The 19,570-nt window shown below is 46.0% G+C and overlaps 1 protein-coding gene across 2 annotated transcripts; it reads right to left on the reverse strand.

The window, feature by feature from the left end:
* Positions 1-784: 784 nt before the first annotated feature.
* Positions 785-10,907, reverse strand: LOC123082675 (ankyrin-1). Of its 2 annotated transcripts, XM_044504959.1 has the most exons (12): positions 10,773-10,907; positions 10,628-10,693; positions 10,364-10,534; positions 9,711-9,842; positions 7,775-7,914; positions 7,376-7,462; positions 7,130-7,252; positions 4,675-4,824; positions 3,959-4,060; positions 1,886-2,056; positions 1,667-1,795; positions 785-1,208 (listed from the first exon to the last, which is right to left on the reverse strand). In XM_044504959.1, exons 1-11 carry the CDS (start codon positions 10,792-10,794, stop codon positions 1,712-1,714), a joined length of 1,248 nt encoding a protein of 415 aa, XP_044360894.1. In that variant the 5' UTR covers positions 10,795-10,907; the 3' UTR covers positions 785-1,208; positions 1,667-1,711. The 2 variants fall into 2 exon arrangements, with proteins under 2 accessions (XP_044360894.1, XP_044360893.1); XM_044504958.1 differs by lacking the exon at positions 1,667-1,795.
* Positions 10,908-19,570: the final 8,663 nt, after the last annotated feature.

Raw genomic sequence — 19,570 nt, forward strand, 5'->3', positions numbered from 1 at the left:
TTCTCTCTTGGGAGCATCATTTGTGGAGCAGCGCTGGAAGTCAGACGCAGGAGGTGGAGTGGCTTCGTCTTGCACGGAGCCTCGATGGAGATGTCAAGCCATGCCTGACTGACAAGTGCTACGCTTTGTCATGCCTGGTCGACAGGTGCTACACACGACAGATCTTTCAAAGACTTCAAGCTGTGTCGGCTGGTGGTACTTGGCAACATGGTGCTGAGGTGTATCAGTGGCTACCGCGACATGCTCAGCTGTTTGCGCGCAGGGAGGTGGTGCCGTTGGGCGCCGTGGTGGCGTCGACGACAGCTAGACCTAGCAAGGTTGATGCGTCAGTACGGCTCTAAAGATGTAGCGGTGGCAATTTGGCAGCGGCGGCCTCTGAGAGCGTGCCGGACCAGTGTGTGCCCCAAACCCGGCAAGTGGCTAGGTTGAGGCCTCAGGTCTTAGATGTTAGGCTTGGCTGCGAGGTCTGTGGTATTAGGCACGAACTATTAGCATTCCATCATCAACTGGGTAGGAGTAGCGACAGATGTTGCCTAGACGGTGGCTTCAGACTTACTGTTGTATTTCTTTGTAAGATCTTTTATGAATAATTAATAAAGTGGCTGCATACATCGTCTACATGCAGAGGCCGGGGTCTTCCTCCTTTTCTAATATATTTTTTAAAAAAAATCGTCTCTTCCAGGAGACTCTTGCTAAACTAGGTAAGGTAACCAACATACTAGCTACGAGAAAAAAAATATAACCAATAAACACAAACAGAGAACAGGAAATGTAGACGCAGAAATTCAAGACACCTCCAATTCATGGCTGAAAACGTCCAAATTCAAGACGTCTCCAATTCGTGGATGAAATCATCCAACTTCATGCCACCACACCACGGATCAGTTGCTACATAATTCTCGCATTTTGGCACGAAAATGCAGACAAATTGTCGCCGCGCGTCTAAGGATTCAAACTTACGATCAGCATTCAGTAGCGAGAAACAGCAAATAGATTGTACCATCATGACCCAACACGCTATATACAAAGAAGCCAGATAAGCTCGTGTGTACAGTACTACGCGGAACCTCTCAACTCAACGTCTTTAAACATCGAAGGGGAAGCACGCACAGAAACAGCTTGGCCTTGGGTAGGTCTCTTCTGATCAAAGGATGGCGGTTCATGAGACCGTTTTGGCACGAGATATCTTCATCGAGTTGAATGCCTCCCTGCATAGTCAAATTATGACATTACTATGTTATATAGATGTGTTGAAGTAGCAAAGCAATGCATGACAACGCAATTTGGGATTCACTCTTGAGATAAAAATCATATGCTCCATCTGATCACAGATATAAGTCGCTGAGGACATCAACATGGTCTACAAGGTGAAATTTTGACCATCAATTTCTCTAAAGATATATTGTTTCGGATAGAAAGTTCATATATTATGAAATTACCTAACATGGTAAATCTAGCAGTACTGACCTTGTGTTATCTATGGTCAGAGTTATTAAGGTTTAACTATGGACAACCCTAAAATGAATATTTGTGATCGGAGGGGCCGAGGGAGTATCAAACTAGTGTATTGACCTGAATAGTATGCACCGTATGCATGCTTTAGTACGATGCTCTGTATGATTTATCATGACACAGTAATGGAATCCTGAGTGAGGTTTATGCTTACACTAAAATTCCGACATTGATAGACACGGAGATGGGGATAAGTATGTTAGCATAATGCGTTCTCAATCTCAACATTTGTCGGGTCCAACTTCAGACCATCTTGAAATGCATCACATGCCTTTTCATAGTTCTGAAGACATGGATTGTAGTGTCATCAGAGCATAAAAAGGGATTGGCCACAGCAGAAGGATTAGCTGTAAATTGTGAAGTTTTATCTCACCTTGAAAAACATTTGGGCCGCCCCTTGCCTGTAACAGGCCTTTGGCCAATCAGGACGTATCATCCTGCACATTTCGGCTGCCTCCAAGGCCTTGTCTCCTTCACCCAAGTTAATCCAGCAAACACTCCTATTTGAATGCAAGGCTACATCTTCAGGATCAAGCTTGGTTGCCTACAATAATGAATCACACTGGCAACTGTCACTTACATACAGGATTGAACTTTTTACTCACGCCTGTACACAAGACATTGATGGGCAGTCGTATCACTAGAATTAGGTGGTAAAGTGAGTTTGGGCTATTGGAGACTCAAAATAAATATATAAAGGATGCAGACTTGGTTAAGTCATCCACTCAAATTATAGCATTTTCCCTCTGTATGAAGTTATCAACTCACGATGAGTTATAATACTTTGCTGTCATTTTACAAAAGACATGTCGTGCATTCCATAAAAATATATGGGGTTTTACATGGTACTGCAGACTCTTCGTAACATAGTTGTCAACGATGCAAAACTTTCCATGTAGCTCAATTTAATCAGCGAAGTACAAATATAAGGCCCCCTTAAATCGGGTAATGCAAAACAAGTAGGCTAACAAGTTTAACCAGGTAATCAGTCTGGGTTCGAACCAGCCTCTCTGCATTGCACTTCGCACGGGTAAGACTAGGTTCCTACAATCACTCTCCAGACCCCACCTTGTATGGGAGCTTCTATGCACTGGGTCTATCATTTATATATTTCAACACACTGGAGCACAGTGGATCATTCAGTCTGACTTGGTGTTATGTACTACTATACTCCCTACGTTTCCCTAGTTTTGTCCAAACAAAAGACTAATTAAGCACTAAAACTAGAAAGATTAATGCTAAATAACCAGACATCTAACCTTTTCTATCATTAGAATAAAAAGGTTGAGTCACAGAGACAGGTCAAGGGAAAAGAAAATACCGTCTTAACTCATAACTACAATCATGACTAGAGGTCTCCCAGACTGTTATCAGTGAAATGAAAATAACTAAAATCTTGATTCCTCAATGGAGAAATGTTCTGAAACATAAGGAGTCGAAACAAATTAACCAATTAGGTATTCAGTGAAAGCACGAACAGCACATCTAACTTTTGTGGAAGGAATTTAGTGAGTAGACAATAATCATGTCATTTTATTTGTGTTTAATATCTTTTTTTGATTGTCAAAATGGAGTTTCGATCATAAAAGGAAATATTAAAATCAACCTTTCAGAGATGAAGCAAATCACAAGGACAATTCCCATATACTCGCTACAAGGTGAGACAAGCCAAGTGCAGGTTAGTGAGATTTAGAACCTTTTACAAGAACATCACTTGCTGTATGCCTGTTACACAACAACAATAGCTTCCTGTTTTCGTGTGGCTCTAGCTCTATTATCGAAGGAGGCAGGCCAAGGCACCAAGCTGACACAATGTGAGGAGCAAGAAGGTGTAGCTTGAGAAGGAACCAGATAAGATAATATCTCATTTTGATTCATATAGATTATGTTAGATCAGTCACGGGGAATGTGGAACTATGTCATGCTCCTCATCCCAGGAACACAGAAACAATCTTGTCCTGGCCTTATCAAAAGTCAAAACCTTTCGCAAGTAGTGTGCCCCATTCCTTGATCCCATTCTTCGACCACATCGGCCCAGGAAATTGGTGACTGTGGGTTCGATTAAATTCTATTGATAGATTTGGCCATCGTATTAAGACATTAGGCCTCATTTGGAATCATCTAAGCAATAACAAGTCCATGCACCACCTCTAGGCCATAGCAACACCCAGTGGACCATGGCTTCCCCTAATGACCATAACCTTTGCTACTGAAACTAAGACTGTAGCACTTATCCTTTACAGCATATGCACAGATTTACACTATTAAATTAATAAAAATGTGGATGCACCAGAGGAATGAAAATATACTATTTGGATTTTTAAAGGAGATGCAAAATTCTGCAAACCATTCAACTAGTTCATAAACCACAATGATACATTAGGAGATTTTTTTTCCTTGCACTGATTAATTTGGAGCTGGTAAAAGAGCATAGTACAACACATACCATGTTGTAGAAATTTATTGCAGAAACATAATCTTTTCTCTTGTATGCCTTGTTTCCTTCTGATTTCAGATAAGCTGGCCCCATTTTGTACAACGGGTCGTCCTGAAACAGTCAAATTCAGAAGTTCATGCAAACTGAGGCCACCGCTTGAACTGAGACCGCCCAAAAGAAAAGTATCAAAGTGATCCTTAGAGCTTATGTCAATTCAATGTTTTTCAGATTAGTCAATATATGTAAAATTAAGTGGGAAAAGAAAACACAAGGATCCTTTTAGTTAGGAAGACAAACATTTGACACCATATCTTGTTCCCATTCTGCAAACTTTTATCCATAATGCGATCAATACCGATGAATGATTTGGTTCCAGAAAGAAGAAAATAAATGTCTTGATGTGTCAATGGAATGGAACTTTTCAGATGGGTAATGACGAAGTTTGAAGATTAAATGAACTGCAACTTTTCAAGAGAAACGACTTATGTCAATTTGATTTCATCCACTCAATCCTATGGTGATATTCCAGTTATCCAATTGTGTTTGGAACAAACATGTGTTTAAACTCTGATATACTTGCTTCAAGTTAGGGATGCATCGAAGATTCTAAAGAATAGAAAATGCTCTAGTGCCTTTTGTCCCAATAAAGTTGGGGTAGGCTGCTCTAGGGCAAGTATTAAGACATGATAATAATCTTAGATATGCCAAAATCGTCGAATTTATACCTCCTCCTTTGGCACTGATTTGACATAAGCAAGTATCCCATCAACACTCCAATCATGCACATATGGAATACGAGATGTCACCGGAAAAAGGATCTCAACATCTTTCCGTCTATTGTTACGTGCAGCAATCTCTATTGGCAGTTGATCTCCCTGTTAATATAAAGCAAAGACACATTTTACTTGAGGTAATGGGAGATTAACAAATACAAACATGTATAGTATAACCTCTACCAAAGGCATGCCCAGTAAATCCAGTCGTTATACATTATATATAGTTCAAACAGATCTGAAGCACCTCTAAATATTTCTGCAACAAGCAGTCCATCACACGGAACATCTGACGAAAATTGAACATTGCAAACAACACAAAGCTCACATTTCACTGCACTGATTTCACAATTACTTCTACATACTTCAGGTATACTAACTCTGGTCAGACATAATGCTATTTTGGACATACATGTAGTTAAACTTTTGAAATTTTAACTAAATTTCAAACATGAAAATTATATGTGAAGATTTTTCTCAAAATGAACTTCCAAAATATTATAACCAATTAACCATATTAGATTGTATTATTACATTACAATAGAAATTTAGTGGTCAAATTTTCATTTTGGACACATTCTCAATGTCCAAAACAGCAAGTATTTGTGACCAGAGGTCCTTAGTGACATGTTAGGATGCATGTTCAGTGAGAAATCAAAAAAATTGGCATCACATTTATGAGACAATCCATTTTGCTATTTATAATACAATAAATGAGTAAAATTTCATCTCTAAGGGAACTCCCACAGATTTTTTTTTATTGAAAAGGAGGACATCCCCGACCTCTGCATCGGAGTGATGCATGCAGCCAATTTATCAAAGAAGGGAACTCCCACGGATAGACTGACAGATGTTGCATGCAGAATGTCACGGCTGACATCATTATAATGACATCATTATAACTACATAAGATTCAGGGGTATGGCAATATATTTCCACTCGCAGGCTCACGTGAGTTCCTAATTTGGGACCTACATTGCAGCCGGCCAGGTGCGCACAACCATGCGCACATGACCCATGCTAGCATTACGGCCAGTTTGCTGCTGTGTGCCTACTTAGCTTCCCACCCTCATGACAAAGGATAAGATAATAGTTACATAAGATCAACCTTTCAACATATGTGCACTACAATCTCCACAGAATATGAAGGAATGTGTAAAAATGTTATGAAGATTATATATCTCAGGCGTCAGAGCATCTCTAGCAGATCCCGCAACCCGCCGCCCGCAAAAATCATTTATGGTATCCCGGAAACAATTTTTGCAGGACGCCGGATGCGCAGCCAGAACAGATCCTGCAACCACCGATACCGCATATTCAAACTTCTAGCTTGCGCTAAAACACAGATCACCGGAGTTCATCAAACATAGCATAGGGGAGTTCATCTACTACATACCATACGGGAGTTCAATACAAACCAAAATTAAACATCATACTAAACGGAAAGCATACTAGCATATTATACTCATCGCCGGAGTCGCCCTCGCCGCCGGAGCCGTCCTCGCGGGGCAGGGGCTCGTTGCCATGGAGGGTGTGGTAAATGAGCGTGCCGGAGAGGGTCTGCTGGAGTTGGTACTCCTCGCGGAGCGCCGGGACGCGCAACCGCAGCTGCATCTCTGGCGGCGACGGGCACCTTCGCCTCCCACCAGGCGCGCTTGGGAGCCCGGAGGCGCTGGATGGCCGGATCGAAGATCCGCCCAAGGCGACGCAAGTTCGCCCACGCCAACGCTCCGGCTCTGCGGGACCGCGCGCTGCGGCAGCGTGCCTGCTCCCTGCGCCTTTCCGACACCGGAGGGCGGAGGGACAAACTTCCGGTCTCGTCGACGTTGTGTCGTTTGCGGCCATCGAACCCCCCGCCGCCGCCACAACCGGCACCCGCGGATGCCATCTCCGGCAACTTCTGATGGTTAAATGCGGCGCAAATCGCAGCCCGAGGTCTAGAGATTTCTCGCCGGAGGAGGGATTTCACGGCGGGGGTGGATGGGGGAAAACGGGACGGGAACCCTAAAATGCACTGGCGCCCGCATATATGGAGGAATGGACGAATGGAGGGCGGTTTACGGGCCGCCTGTAAAAGTTTTACGGGCCGGACCCTTTTTAGCAGACCTACTCTGGCCGTATTTTTGGCCCATCCCGTAAAACGGACGGAAAAACGCACTTGGCCGGACATATACGGGATCTGCTAGAGATGGTCTCACGGTGACATTCCTGTTGCAAATGTACTAAGATGCAACTTCCATTGGAGACCAAATATCAATAGTAACATCCGTTAGCTGAATCAAGAAATAGACCATCTTCCAGAAGTACCGATACCAACAGCAATTAATTATATTGTAAAACTTCCAGTGTGTAAACAATCATTCCATAGTGTGAAGAACATGCAAAAACATGAGAAACTAAACCTTACATCATCGCGAACATTAGGATCAGCACCAGCCACAAGTAAAGGTTTGTAGAAATCAGTTAAACCATCATCCGCAGCGGCTATTAACGGGGTTAGCGGACCAACACCCTTCACATCAGCACCCGCCTAATACAGAAGAAATTAATAAGCACATTGGAAATAAGCGTGCCATAAATCAAACAATCTCAGAGAGCTTACTAGTCACTGAAGAAAACAAATTCCAACTGGATTAAGAAGGATGTACATTACCTTAATCAGAAGTTTCACACACTTCAGTGAGCGAACATGGATAGCAGCGATCAGGGGCGTATAATGTATGGCCATTGCCTTGTTACACTGTCAAGACAGACTAAGGAATTAATAGTGTCACACAATTAAAGTATGCAAGCATGTTGAGAAGAAGAAATTTTGGTTCGCTACCAGTCCTAAATAGAACTTAGGGTGGAAAATTTAAATGGTACTAAACGAACGAAAATAGTTCAGTACTGAGTTCTACTTTTGAAAACTTGTCATCTCAATGCTACAGAACCAAATTTATCTAAAAAGAAGGTAATAGACAAAACAACAAATGAAAAACATGTGCAACAATTATCAGCATGTTGTAAATATAGTAGATCAAACAATACCAAGCACAGAAAAGGAGCTTACATCTGCATGATGATCCAACAAGGTCTTCACAGCAGCATCATGCTTTCCGGTAATAGCAGCATGCAATGGTGTCCCACAGAAAGAAACGGAATTAACATCAGCTCCTTTTGAGAGCAAGACCTCTATCATTTCACACATTCCTGAATTGGAAATACAGATTATTAGACATATAAATAGTAGAATTCTAATGATATAGTGGCTAAAACAATATCACAAGCCATACTCGAATATCAATCAGATGTGCACCAAATGCTAATTCAGATTGAATATCTAATATTGAATCGTACTAGGATCCACATGCCTGAGACTCCCAATGCAACACCAATTTTATTTTGTACTAGTACATTAAGATAGATTAAGAAAACCATATTAACGGTAAAGGTAAAATGAATATAGTATTTTAATTGTTATCATGGACAACAATAATCAAGTCTCATTTCGTTAGTGCTACTCAAAAACGCATAGCACTGGATCAAATGAAAACATGTAGCTTAGAAATAATTAATCTGAATATATAATCTCAATCTGTTCTATATGATGGAACTCTTTAATTTTATGGTTTCTGCCTTAATTAGGACTATCAAATTACTGATAGCATAACTTTCTTTAGATACAGCTCCCTTTTTGACAGAATGTATCAATACGGAACATGCAGTAATTATCTATTAGTTCATAGCTTACGATAAATAGTCCCACAAACATCATATTGTTGCAGTTGCACAAACAAGGGAACAATCAGAGATAGCCTACGCAATCACTCCATTTATCATATTGTTGCAGTTGCACAAACAAGGGAACAATCAGAGATAGCCTATGCAATCACTCCATTTATCATGGAAATCTTTCTAAATAGCTGAAGGACGCAAGCATAACTATGTGCAACCTAACTATATGACATGGGTTTGTGCATAAACAAGTCATTTTGATTAAGGATAACCTTGCAAAACGAAATTGGGTGGGCTCGTCTAGATGTAGCTTTTGTGATCATAACGAAAACATCAAACACCTCTTTCTCGATTGTCCGTTGGCTAAGATTCTGTGGCGATCGGTTCATATTGCGTTTAATATTAATCAGCCCACCTCAATCAGCATGTTATTTGGAACATGGCTTGATGGGGTGGATTCTGACACTGCAAGACACATTCGGGTTGGCGTTTGTGCATTATTGTGGGCAATATGGAACTGCAGAAATGATTTAGTCTTTAACAGATCAACAACCATTCACTTTTTGCATGTTATCTTCAGGGCCACGGCGTTCATCCGTATGTGGTCGCTACTCACTCCGACGGTGGCCAGAGAGCGTTTGGTTACTGCGTCTACCCGATGGGAGATGGTAGCTCGGGATATTTTCAACCGGTTTGGATGGCGGTCATGTAATAGGATAGGCATGTAGTGATCCTATTGTTTTGCCAGCCGGTTGTGGCTTTGGGTATTTCCTCTTTTGAGATTTTGTTTTTGTTTGTACTACGACCTTTCGAGACTGTGTTACTGAACTGTCCTTTTAATAATATGAGCCGTATGCATCTTTCTGATGCAGAGGCTGGGGTACATCCCCTTTTCCAAAAAAAAAAACTATATGACATGGGGCATTCCCTATCTTATACTATGTGCAATATTTTTTACAGGTCCTATTTAGAACACATGCCGTCAAAAATTTAGATGTTTGGCCACTAACATGTTGATAGCTACCATGGCTATATAAGAATTATATCGCTAGATTTGTCTTTATAAAAGCATAGTTTCATCAGTACATACCGCTACCATGTTAAACGAGTAGTAGTTAATATGAAACTTCGAAGACTACAGAAAGTCAATAAAGACAAATAGAGAAGAATAGAGGTAGTAGTAAATTCCATAACCTGCAATCTGCCAAAATACATTGACAAGTAACAGTATGAACAAATAGAAATATGAAATACGTATGCACAGGGGGTACCTGCTCCAGCTGCCACATGTAGAGCGGTCATTCCGTGTTCACCACGCTTTTCTGGATCAGCATCATGATCAAGGAGATACCTCACAGTATCCAAATTCCCCCAACCAAGTGCATACATCAGAGGTGTATCACCTATCGAAACCATCAGAATAAGAAGTTCAACAAATCATATGTTCTGATTTCTGAAAGAAGAAAATCCATATTAAGATTATTTGTATTTACTATGAAACATGTCTCTATTGCCTACAATACATCCGAAGGATCCACATAACAATCCACATCTGGATCCTCGCTGGATGTCCTGTGAGCAGAGCACCATATCAGCGCTCACCGGGCCAAACCGAGCCAGGGGCTCCTCTGTACGAGTCGAGGACACATCAACACTTACTGGTGTGTGTGTGTGTGTGTGTTTTTTGAATTACGCTAAGCAATCCAAACAATCCAAGAACTTGCTGGTTTTTTTGAAACCCCCTGCAGGTGGGTGGGTTTTTGCCAATTTTCCCCCTAAAATGCAGCAAAATTAAAGCATCCGTGCGTACATTATCATCCTACTGACTGCGCCCCTGGTGAACAGAGCACCTTTGTCGTCAAGGCGGCACCTCAGTTTCTAGACACGCTGGGTATTTTACATTTTGTGAAACGAAACAGAGCACCTTTGTCGTCTGCGGCATCGACGTTCACGCCAAGCTGCTCGACGAGGTAGACGCACACCGGCATCCTCCCGTGGCGGGCGGCGGCGTGCAGCGGCCCGGATCCGCCGTCCCTGGCGGCCTCCACCGCCTCCCTGACGCGGCCCTTCCCGCCATCCAGCGCGCTCGCGATGCCTGACGGGGAAAAAATCGCGCCCAAATCAGGATCGAGCACAAACAAACAACCAAGCGGAAAACTAGCACGGGGAGAGGGAGGCGCGGGCGTACTCTTGAAGCGGCCAAGGTCGCCGTCGGCCGCCGCCTTGAGGAGCCGCCGCTGCTGCAGGCCTGCAGCTGCAGGGGAGGAAATTAAAGGGGACAAGTTAGGGCCAATGCGGGTAGGAGGCAAGGTCGGGGGCTTGGGGCCGCTTACCGGAGGTGGGGGGCGGGGCCATGGCTGGCTGGGCGGAGGTGGGTAGGGTTTTGGAGGCTTGGGGCGGCGGGAACGGCAGCGCGAGTTGGGGAAATGGAGGCGGGGCGGGCGGCGTGTCGATGGGAGGGAGGAGGAAAATGGTGAGGCAGACACGACACTACACAGGAGATTCGGGGCCGGTTTTGTCAAAAAAATAAGTTGACCCAAAGCTCAAAATTAGGCAGGTCCAAAATTAAGGCCGTCAATTTGATAAGTTTATTTACAAATGGCGTTTTTCTCTGCTAACGACAAATGATCCCTGTGAAATCCGATGACATCATTCCTTTCCTTGATTCACCACTTCATCTTTTTTATTTTTCCGGAGAGAAATCACCACCACTTCATCCAACTCAGATGGTGAGCTTGGCCATAATGCGCTGCGGAAGCGGGATACAATAAGGACAATATCGTCCACATACAACAAGACGTAGGAGGTGGTTGTGTCGTGTGTGCAGAAAAATAGCGAGTTGTCAAAGCATATGGCAGTATAGCTGGCCATGGGAAACCCGGCCCAGCCAGCCCGAAAAAGCCCAACCCGACCCGGCCCGACGCTGCTCCCGGGTCGGGCTCGGGCCTAGATTTTGAGCCCGATGGCCGGGCCGGGCCGGGCCCGGGCCTGTTGTTTTTGTATTTTTTTAAAGGTCGGGCCGGGCCGGCCCGGAGCCCGACGGGCTTTTACGTGCTCGGGCCGGACTCGGGCCCAGAAAACAGGCCCGATGGCTGCGCCGGGCTGGCCCGGGCCTGGGTTTTTTTGCGTCGGGCTTGGCTAGGCCCGACGCGAAGCCCGGCCCGGCCCGAGGTATGGCCAGGTATATGTGGCAGTAAAGTCAATGGTCGAGAGAAAGTACGTGAAGCGAATAAACCATGAACATGGTGTCTACTTGAGGCTGTAGAGGGACTTTGTCAGGCGACAAATGTGTTTTGGTTTGGAGCGTGGATGAAGCCGACGTGTTGAAGGCAAAACACCTCCTCGCTGAGTGCGTAGTGAAGGAAGGTGTTCTTCAAGTCAAGCTGGTTGACTGGGAAGCCACGCGAGGCACGAACGAGGTGTGAACACCATGAGAACTGCAGCAGGCTTACAATTGGCGAAAAAGTCTTCATGCAGTCCAAGTAGAGGGCTTCCGAAGGCCGCACACAACCGGACGCACTTTATAGCGTGCATGGGAGTCATTAATGCGAGTTTTGTGGCACAAAACCCACTTATCAATGATGATATTGGCGTGTGGCAGTCAAGGAACCAGCTCCCACTTGAGATTGCCAACAAGCGCAATGAACTCGTTGCGCATGGCAGCGAGCCAGTTGGGGTCGCGGACTGCGCAACACATGGAGCCAAAAAGCAATGAGATGTTTGATGATGGAGACGACGTGATGGCGAGGGTGTAATCATCGGCGTAACACACCACTGGCGGACCTCTCCAGTGGGCAGGGTATGGCAGCCGCCATACCTAACTTTTGGGCAAAAAAAATTATATACATATGCATCTATCGATTGATACTTGAATCAATTGCTTAACTCGTTCGACCGCACCCAGCCTGGCCTGATGGGCCGACGCGACGCATCCAGCTGTTGGGCACTTGGGCCAGTAACAACTGGTCGAGATCGATCCAGCGCCCACGCACACGAGACACGACGCCCAGCCGCGATGCAACCCTAAGCAGCTAGGGCGGCGGCGGCGGCTGGCCAGGTCGTGAGGACGAGGAGGGCCGCGGGTGACCGACGACCGGGCCGGGGGCTTAGAGGGCGGTGGCAGCAAGCTCCAGCGGCAGCAGCAAGCGGCGGCTCCAGCAGGCAACGACTGTTGGGGATTTTCCTGGTAATCTCCTAGGGTCCGAAACTCTGAACCACTCCTCTGCTCTGAACTATTTGCAGCCACTGCCACTTTGTTTATATAATTATATTTTTCATTCATGCTAGTGTACGCACAAGTTTTTGTTTTTAGATGATTATACATACAAGCTAATAAGATGCCCAACCGGCGCAGTTCTGTGACTTCTCTTCATAAGATGGAAAAGAAGAGGAAAGGATCAGCAAATGCAGAGGAAAGAGGAGGAAGAGGTATATTTATCATGTCCGTTTGGTAAAATTAAGGAAGATGTGTACATTGAGTAATAGATCTTCAAAAGTATTGCTCTTGCTAAAATTAGGAAGATTTTCAAAAGGAGGGTAGGGCACTGCCATTGTCTGGGTCTTCTAACGCCATTATACGCTTCATTATCGGTATGTTTTAGGTTGTTTTCCTATTGAAACATGTCTACATTTTCATTGTATTTGGTTATTCATTTGTAGTGTGCATTGTTAGTGTGTATTGACTCCTTTGATTCGCATCAAAAAAAATTCTTAATGTGTCACACCCTAGCTAGTCATGCATTAGAGTGTTGCATCATGTTTACTCATTCATCAGAAACTTGAAATGGGGATGACAGAACCCCCAGTCCCCTCTGAAACCAACTAGGGTTACTAAAATAATTTTTCAATGAACCTGAAATGCCCTTCTAAAATGCCCATCATTTTTGTCTTGGTTCAGAACCTCTGCCAAAAATGGTGCACATTTTCCTAGGCCATCCTAGGGTTTTTGAATTAAATCATAAATATTTGAATTTGGGCATTTAAAATAATATAAAATATTTAAATGCTCAAATATCTCCAAACTAAAATGTTTCATGTTGGAAATAATCCAACTATGGGCCAGGAATAGTTTGGTGATTTTTGAAGTTGCCTAGGTATTTTATTTAATTCAACAAAGTTGCAGATATATTAAATAAAAACAGAAAACAGAAAAGAAAGGGGAAGACTTCCCTGTGCGGCCCAGCCAGCTGGCCGGCCCAGCCAGCAACCGACCCAGCCCAGCACTGTAGCTCCCCGTCGTCTTCCTCCCCTCGCCCCGAAGCTGCTGCGTGCTCGCGCGCGCGCGGCCGCGCGGCCACCTCCTGCTTGCCGACGCCCTCCTGGCCGCGTGGACGACGCCCGCAGCCCGTCCCGATCCCCCCTGCTCTCTCTCACTCTCCCCGGCTCTCTCCTTCCTCTCCCTCGCTCTCTCTCTCACACGGCCGAACACCACCGTCGCCACCGTTCGCCGTAGCAGTCGTCTCCGACCACCCCTCGCTCCCCCGACTAGCTCAGAAGCTCCGCCACAACTCCCTCTTCCTCCCCACCGCTCCACGGGTCTCCGGAAGCCCTGCATCGCCGCCACGTCGCCGTTCCCCTCTTCGGACTCCGACCACCGTCGCCGTCAAATTCGTCGTCTCCGGCGCGTCCCCGAGCCCGCTTCGACGCCCACTGCAACCGCGGTGAGCCCCCGGAGCGTTTCCCCCTTCTTCCCTGGTCTCTCCCGACCTCTAGGCCCTAGCTCCACCTCGACCGAGAGCTCCACGCCGCCGGCGATGTCGCCGTCGTGGCCACGGTCGCCGTAGCGCCCAACCGAGCACACCATCGTGCTCCACACATCACCAGGAGCACGTAGAACGCACCAACGCCTCCCCAAACCCCCTGCAACACTGATCCCGACCGCACCCGAACTCCGGCCGCCGCAGCCGAGCTCGCCGCCGTCAACTCCGGCCACCCCGAGCCCAACCACCACCACCAATAGACGCGGCTCAACCTCAGCAACACGTAGATGCCTTCCGCCGTCCATTTGGTCGCCGGAATGGCAAAAAGCACTCTCGCCGCCGTCTCGGATCTCGCCGGCGTCATGTCGCCGGTGGGGTTTGACTTGACCGACCTGGGGTTTGACCCCCCAGGGTCACTGACGCGTGGGCCCTGTCGGCCAGATGGTTAGGTTAGCGCTAACTACTGTTAGTCAACCCCCCCTGACACTGACAGTGGGCCCCAGCGCCACTAATTAGTAATTAGAATTAATTTAAATCTGTTTAACCCCCCCTGTCACTGACGTGTGGCCCCCACACGTCAGGTTTGACTTCAGCCAGCCGCAGTTGACCTGCTGACGTCACACTGACGTCAGGCTGACGCAGTAATTGATTTTCTGGATTTAAATTAAATCAGGAAATTCCAGAATATTAATTAAACTTCCAAAATTCATAACTTTTATTCTGTAACTCCAAATTGGACAAATTATATATGAAAAATGATCAGAAAAATCCAATCTATCCATCTGTACTATTTTCATGCATGATCAAACAAGTTAAATTGATGATTCAAGCAGAACAAGGAAAAGCACTTTAAAAGGCCATATTTGAATTTGAAATTTGAATCTTTGATTCAAATTTGTTCAAACCCTTCTGGCTTTAGTTGCATTAGCCCAATACACTCATATTGCCATGTTTCATGCATGCATCATATTGTTGCACATTGTTTGGTGATGCTTGTGTATCGATGCCCTTTGCGACAGGTTCTGTCCCCGAGGAGTACCGTGATTACCCTAACGAAGAACCGTATCCGTGCATCGAACCATCAGGCAAGCAACCAACCATTTGATCATATCGATACAATCCCATGTTCTCGCTCCTGCTCTCTTTTACTGCATTAAGACAACGCGATTCAAACTGCTGTGTGCTACGGTAGTTGAACCCATTTCCTCTGCATGACCTGTCATTGCCACAGTAACTAGATGAAACCCACTAGCATGTGTAGGAGTTGATTGAGCCATATGTATGTGTTGTTCCTACCTTGCTATGCCTGCTATGCTTAGAGTCGTGTCAGGTCTGGTTCATCTGGGTGATGGGCTAGAGTGAAATGATTATGTCGGTAATGAGAGTGGTGTGGTGAACACGATTTGGTAAAGGTATCGATGAGAGGCCATGTAGGAGTACATGGTGGGTTGTTTCATTGAAGCCGACCTTAAGCACTGAGATCTGTATGCGTGATTTAAGAATCAGCTACTACCATACATTGGGCCCTGAAATATGACCCCGCTCGACTTCTTATTCACCCTAGCTCTCTGTCCAGGAGTTGCAAGTAGTTTCTGGTGTTTGTAGCCTACTGGAGGCCGTGGACAGCGCTGACCGTAGGGGTGGGCTGTGATGCGGTAGGTACGTGGCCGGGTGTACCGAATACCCGTTAGGTATCTCGGGAACCCTGTTCACATCGTTCGGGGCCGTATGGGAAACCTCGGCCGGACTCCCTGCGGATGGAACCTGAATAGGCGATAAACCTGGACTAGAGGCTTAAGTGTTTAGGTAGGTCGTGGTCTACACCCACGTCGGCTTTCGCTTGAAGTCTGCCGAGCACATGTCGTGTGCAGACGCTAAGTGGTGGAAACATGTATGAAGAAGTACACCCCTGCAGGGTTAACATGATCTATTCGAATAGCCGCGTCCGCGGTAAAGGACTACTTGGTTGCCTATACAGTTCATAGACAAGTAAATGGAAACTACTAAAAGCCTCAAGATAAGTGTGAGTGCCGAGGATGGCTCTTCCGTAGGAAGACGGAGGTGGATCCTCGGTAGTGTATTGAAGTGGTGAGTAGTGGACTCGTGTGCGCAAAACATTTCAAGTTGGAGTATCGTAGGATAGTCTAGCCAAGAGTCAAAGCTAGCTTGCTGCAATAACTCCACCAACCCTTCTTGATACTATGCATGTATGTAGGATCTGATGTAAGTCTTGCTGAGTACTTTTGTACTCATGTTGCTATAATCTACATTTTTACAGAAGACGCTGCAACCCCTTCTGATGGGTTCTATGTAGACGTTGACATCAACGAGTAGGCTAAGGACCCAGGTGGTGACCCTGAGCTTGTGATGGACCACGTAGTATAGTTAGGCTTCCAAGCCTCTTTTATTTTACTAGTTGTCTGTACCCAGACAAAGTACTTCCGCTGTTGGCTTGTATGACTGTATGACTTGTATGTTGGGTCGTGAGACCCGTACCTTTGTGTATGATATGTATGGCTCCCTGAGCCTTAAATAAAGTACTTGTGTCGTAGAGTCATGTTGTGATGCTTCGTTGTATTTGCACATATCGAGCATATTGTGTGTATGATTGAAATGCTTGGTATGTGTGGGATCTGACTATCTAGTTGTTTATCTTTAGTAGCCTCTCTTACCGGGAAATGTCTCCTAGTGTTACCGCTGAGCCATGGTAGCTTGCTACTGCTCTGGAACACTTAGGCTGGCCGGCATGTGTCCTTCTTCGTTCCTGTGTCTGTCCCTTCGGGGAAATGTCACGCTTTGAGTACCGGAGTCCTGTTAGCCCGCTACAGCCCGGTTTACCGGAGTCCTGCTAGCCCAGTGCTACAGCCCGGACCCACTTGCTGATGACCGACACGTTCGAAGCTGGGTCATGGATGCCTGTCCCTGTAAGTCTGTGCCACTTTGGGTTTACGACTAGTCATGTCAGCCCGGGCTCTTTATCATATGGATGCTAGCGACGCTATCATATACGTGAGCCAAAAGGCGCAAACGGTCCCGGGAAAAGGTAAGACGACACCCGTGGGGATACCGTGCGTGAGGCCGCAAAGTGATATGAGGTGTTACCAGCTAGATCGATGTGACATCGAGTCGGGGTCCTGACAGCGTTGGCATCAGAGCCGGACTGCCTGTAGGTTCTCCAAGCCAAACTGGTCGATGTTGAGTCTAGAAATTCTTTAGTTATATGTAGGGGAATTGTTTGTGGGTTGGAACGTAAGGCTCTTTTACTCCTTATACCTTATGACATTCTGATCTGAGTCAGTCCATTCTTCCACCGGGGGTTAAGGAATTAGGATCTGATTCTCTCTATCAGGATCACGTGTTACTAATCAGTAGTACCTTATAAGTTTGATGGATACAAGCCTAGTTCAGTTCTACTACCACATCATGTTGCCAGAATGGTTTCAGAACTTTGATATGATGATGTTGAGTGTGTACGAAATCCTTTGTCAAATGTCTCAAAATCCTTTTTGAGCATTTACAGTTGTTATGCTGCCGAAATTTTGCTAGAAATTCTAATGCCTTTGCATTATGATTATGCTTTCAGATGGCCACTCGCGACCTCAATCAAGTGGTTCGCCTGACTCGATGCCTAGATGTACCCGGCCATACTGCTAAGTTGGTCAGGGTAATGACTGAGGCTGGATACCGTTGGTATCCTGAGTACACGGTCGAAGAGCAATTCCGAGACTTCAATCAAAGCCAGTATCTCTGCACTGTCAGGATATTTCCATCTTATCCTGGATCCACCGAGCCTCTTCACTGCTCCTATGGACTCGGGGTTACTATTGAGATGGCTGTGCAGGACGCCGCCTACTCTATGATGACCATTATGCGAGTCAGATCTGGTCTATTTCGGGACTCTGACTTCCGGTATATGCCAGGATCACTTCCGGGAGCACAAGGATATCTCCAGGCTATCTATGCTGACTCCACTCAGGAGGATTCACGGACTCGCACCACTGCTGAGATGCTCGAGGATAAGGACCGTGAAAATCGGGCCTTAAGGTTAGAGCTCTTCAATACCCGTGCTGACCACTGGGCCACTTTGACTCGGTTCGCACCGGCGGTGCAAGCTGGATATTCGGATATGCGCGATCTCTATCCTGTGAGATCTGCTCTGCCAGACGTGATGGTTTGGCGTGATGTAGGAGGCATCACCCCACCTCGCGGTCCCCGCAGGCCACCGTTTGTTGGTCCAAGGCCTCATCCTAGCCCTATGGTCCACAAGCTCCGCGAGACCGTCTGTTTCCGGATGAACATGTTGAGCTTCCAGGCTATGGAGGTGACTTCTACGAGGACTACTACGGATCGGTCTGAGTTAGGGTAGCATCACTAGTTCGCACTAGCTGTGTCATCTATCGTCCCGCGTGACTCGTGGGTTATGACCTAGTTTGTACTCCTTCCGGAGGTGTAGAAAAATAATGTATAGGAGCTTGGAATGCCTCCGATGAGATGTAATCCTTTTCTCACCGTAATAGTACTTTGTTTGGTCTTGTACTAAACCTTGTATGGTGTGTATGACGATGGAATAAAGAAGCAGTTTCTGTATCTACCATGTCATACGGATGATCATCTTGCATTCCGAGTTATTTCTTACATTATGTATCCCATGTCGGAATTTCATCATTCTGACTAAATCATTGTCTTGTTTACCTAGGATGGTCAACACGCGCGCCAACCCTGCTTCCCAAGAGCAGGCCGAAGGCAGTGAAGCCAGGAATGAAAATCTGCCTCATCCTCCTTCACTAGCCGAGGTGATGATGGAAGCTGAGAGAAACAAGCGGGAGACAAACCGTTTGTTGGAGCGTATTGAACAGAATACAGCACACCATCAGAGGGCTAACGTGGTGTCACTCAGTGATTTTATCAAATTGCATCCACCCACGTTCCACCACTCCGTCGAGCCTCTCGACGCTGATGACTGGCTTCGCAGTATCTCTCACAAGCTGCGTTCCGCGCTGGTAGCGGAGGCTGACAAGGTCACCTTTGCTGCATATCATCTTGAAGGCCCCGCCAGTCTATGGTGGGAGAATTATGGAGCTATGCGCCCAGCGGGCCATGTCACTACTTGGGCTGAGTTCAGCGAGGCTTTCCGTGAACATCACATTCCGGAGGGTCTCATGGACCGTAAGCGTGAAGAATTTTGCAATTTCACCCAAGGCCGACTTTCTGTGGATGTCTATAGCAGGGAGTTTGGTAATCTCGCCCGATATGCAACTGAGGAAGTGTCTACTGACGCCAAGAAGCAAGCAAGGTTCCGTAAGGGCCTTAGTCCTGAGCTTCGCCGCGACCTCCGTCTGCATGAGTGCACATCTTTTTCGAAACTTGTCAACAAAGCCATCAGTGCTGAAACTGGTCAGACTGACTATGACGCAACACGCAAGCATGGACGT

This window comes from Triticum aestivum, chromosome 4A (assembly GCF_018294505.1).
Source record: "Triticum aestivum cultivar Chinese Spring chromosome 4A, IWGSC CS RefSeq v2.1, whole genome shotgun sequence".
Lineage (NCBI taxonomy): Eukaryota > Viridiplantae > Streptophyta > Magnoliopsida > Poales > Poaceae > Triticum > Triticum aestivum.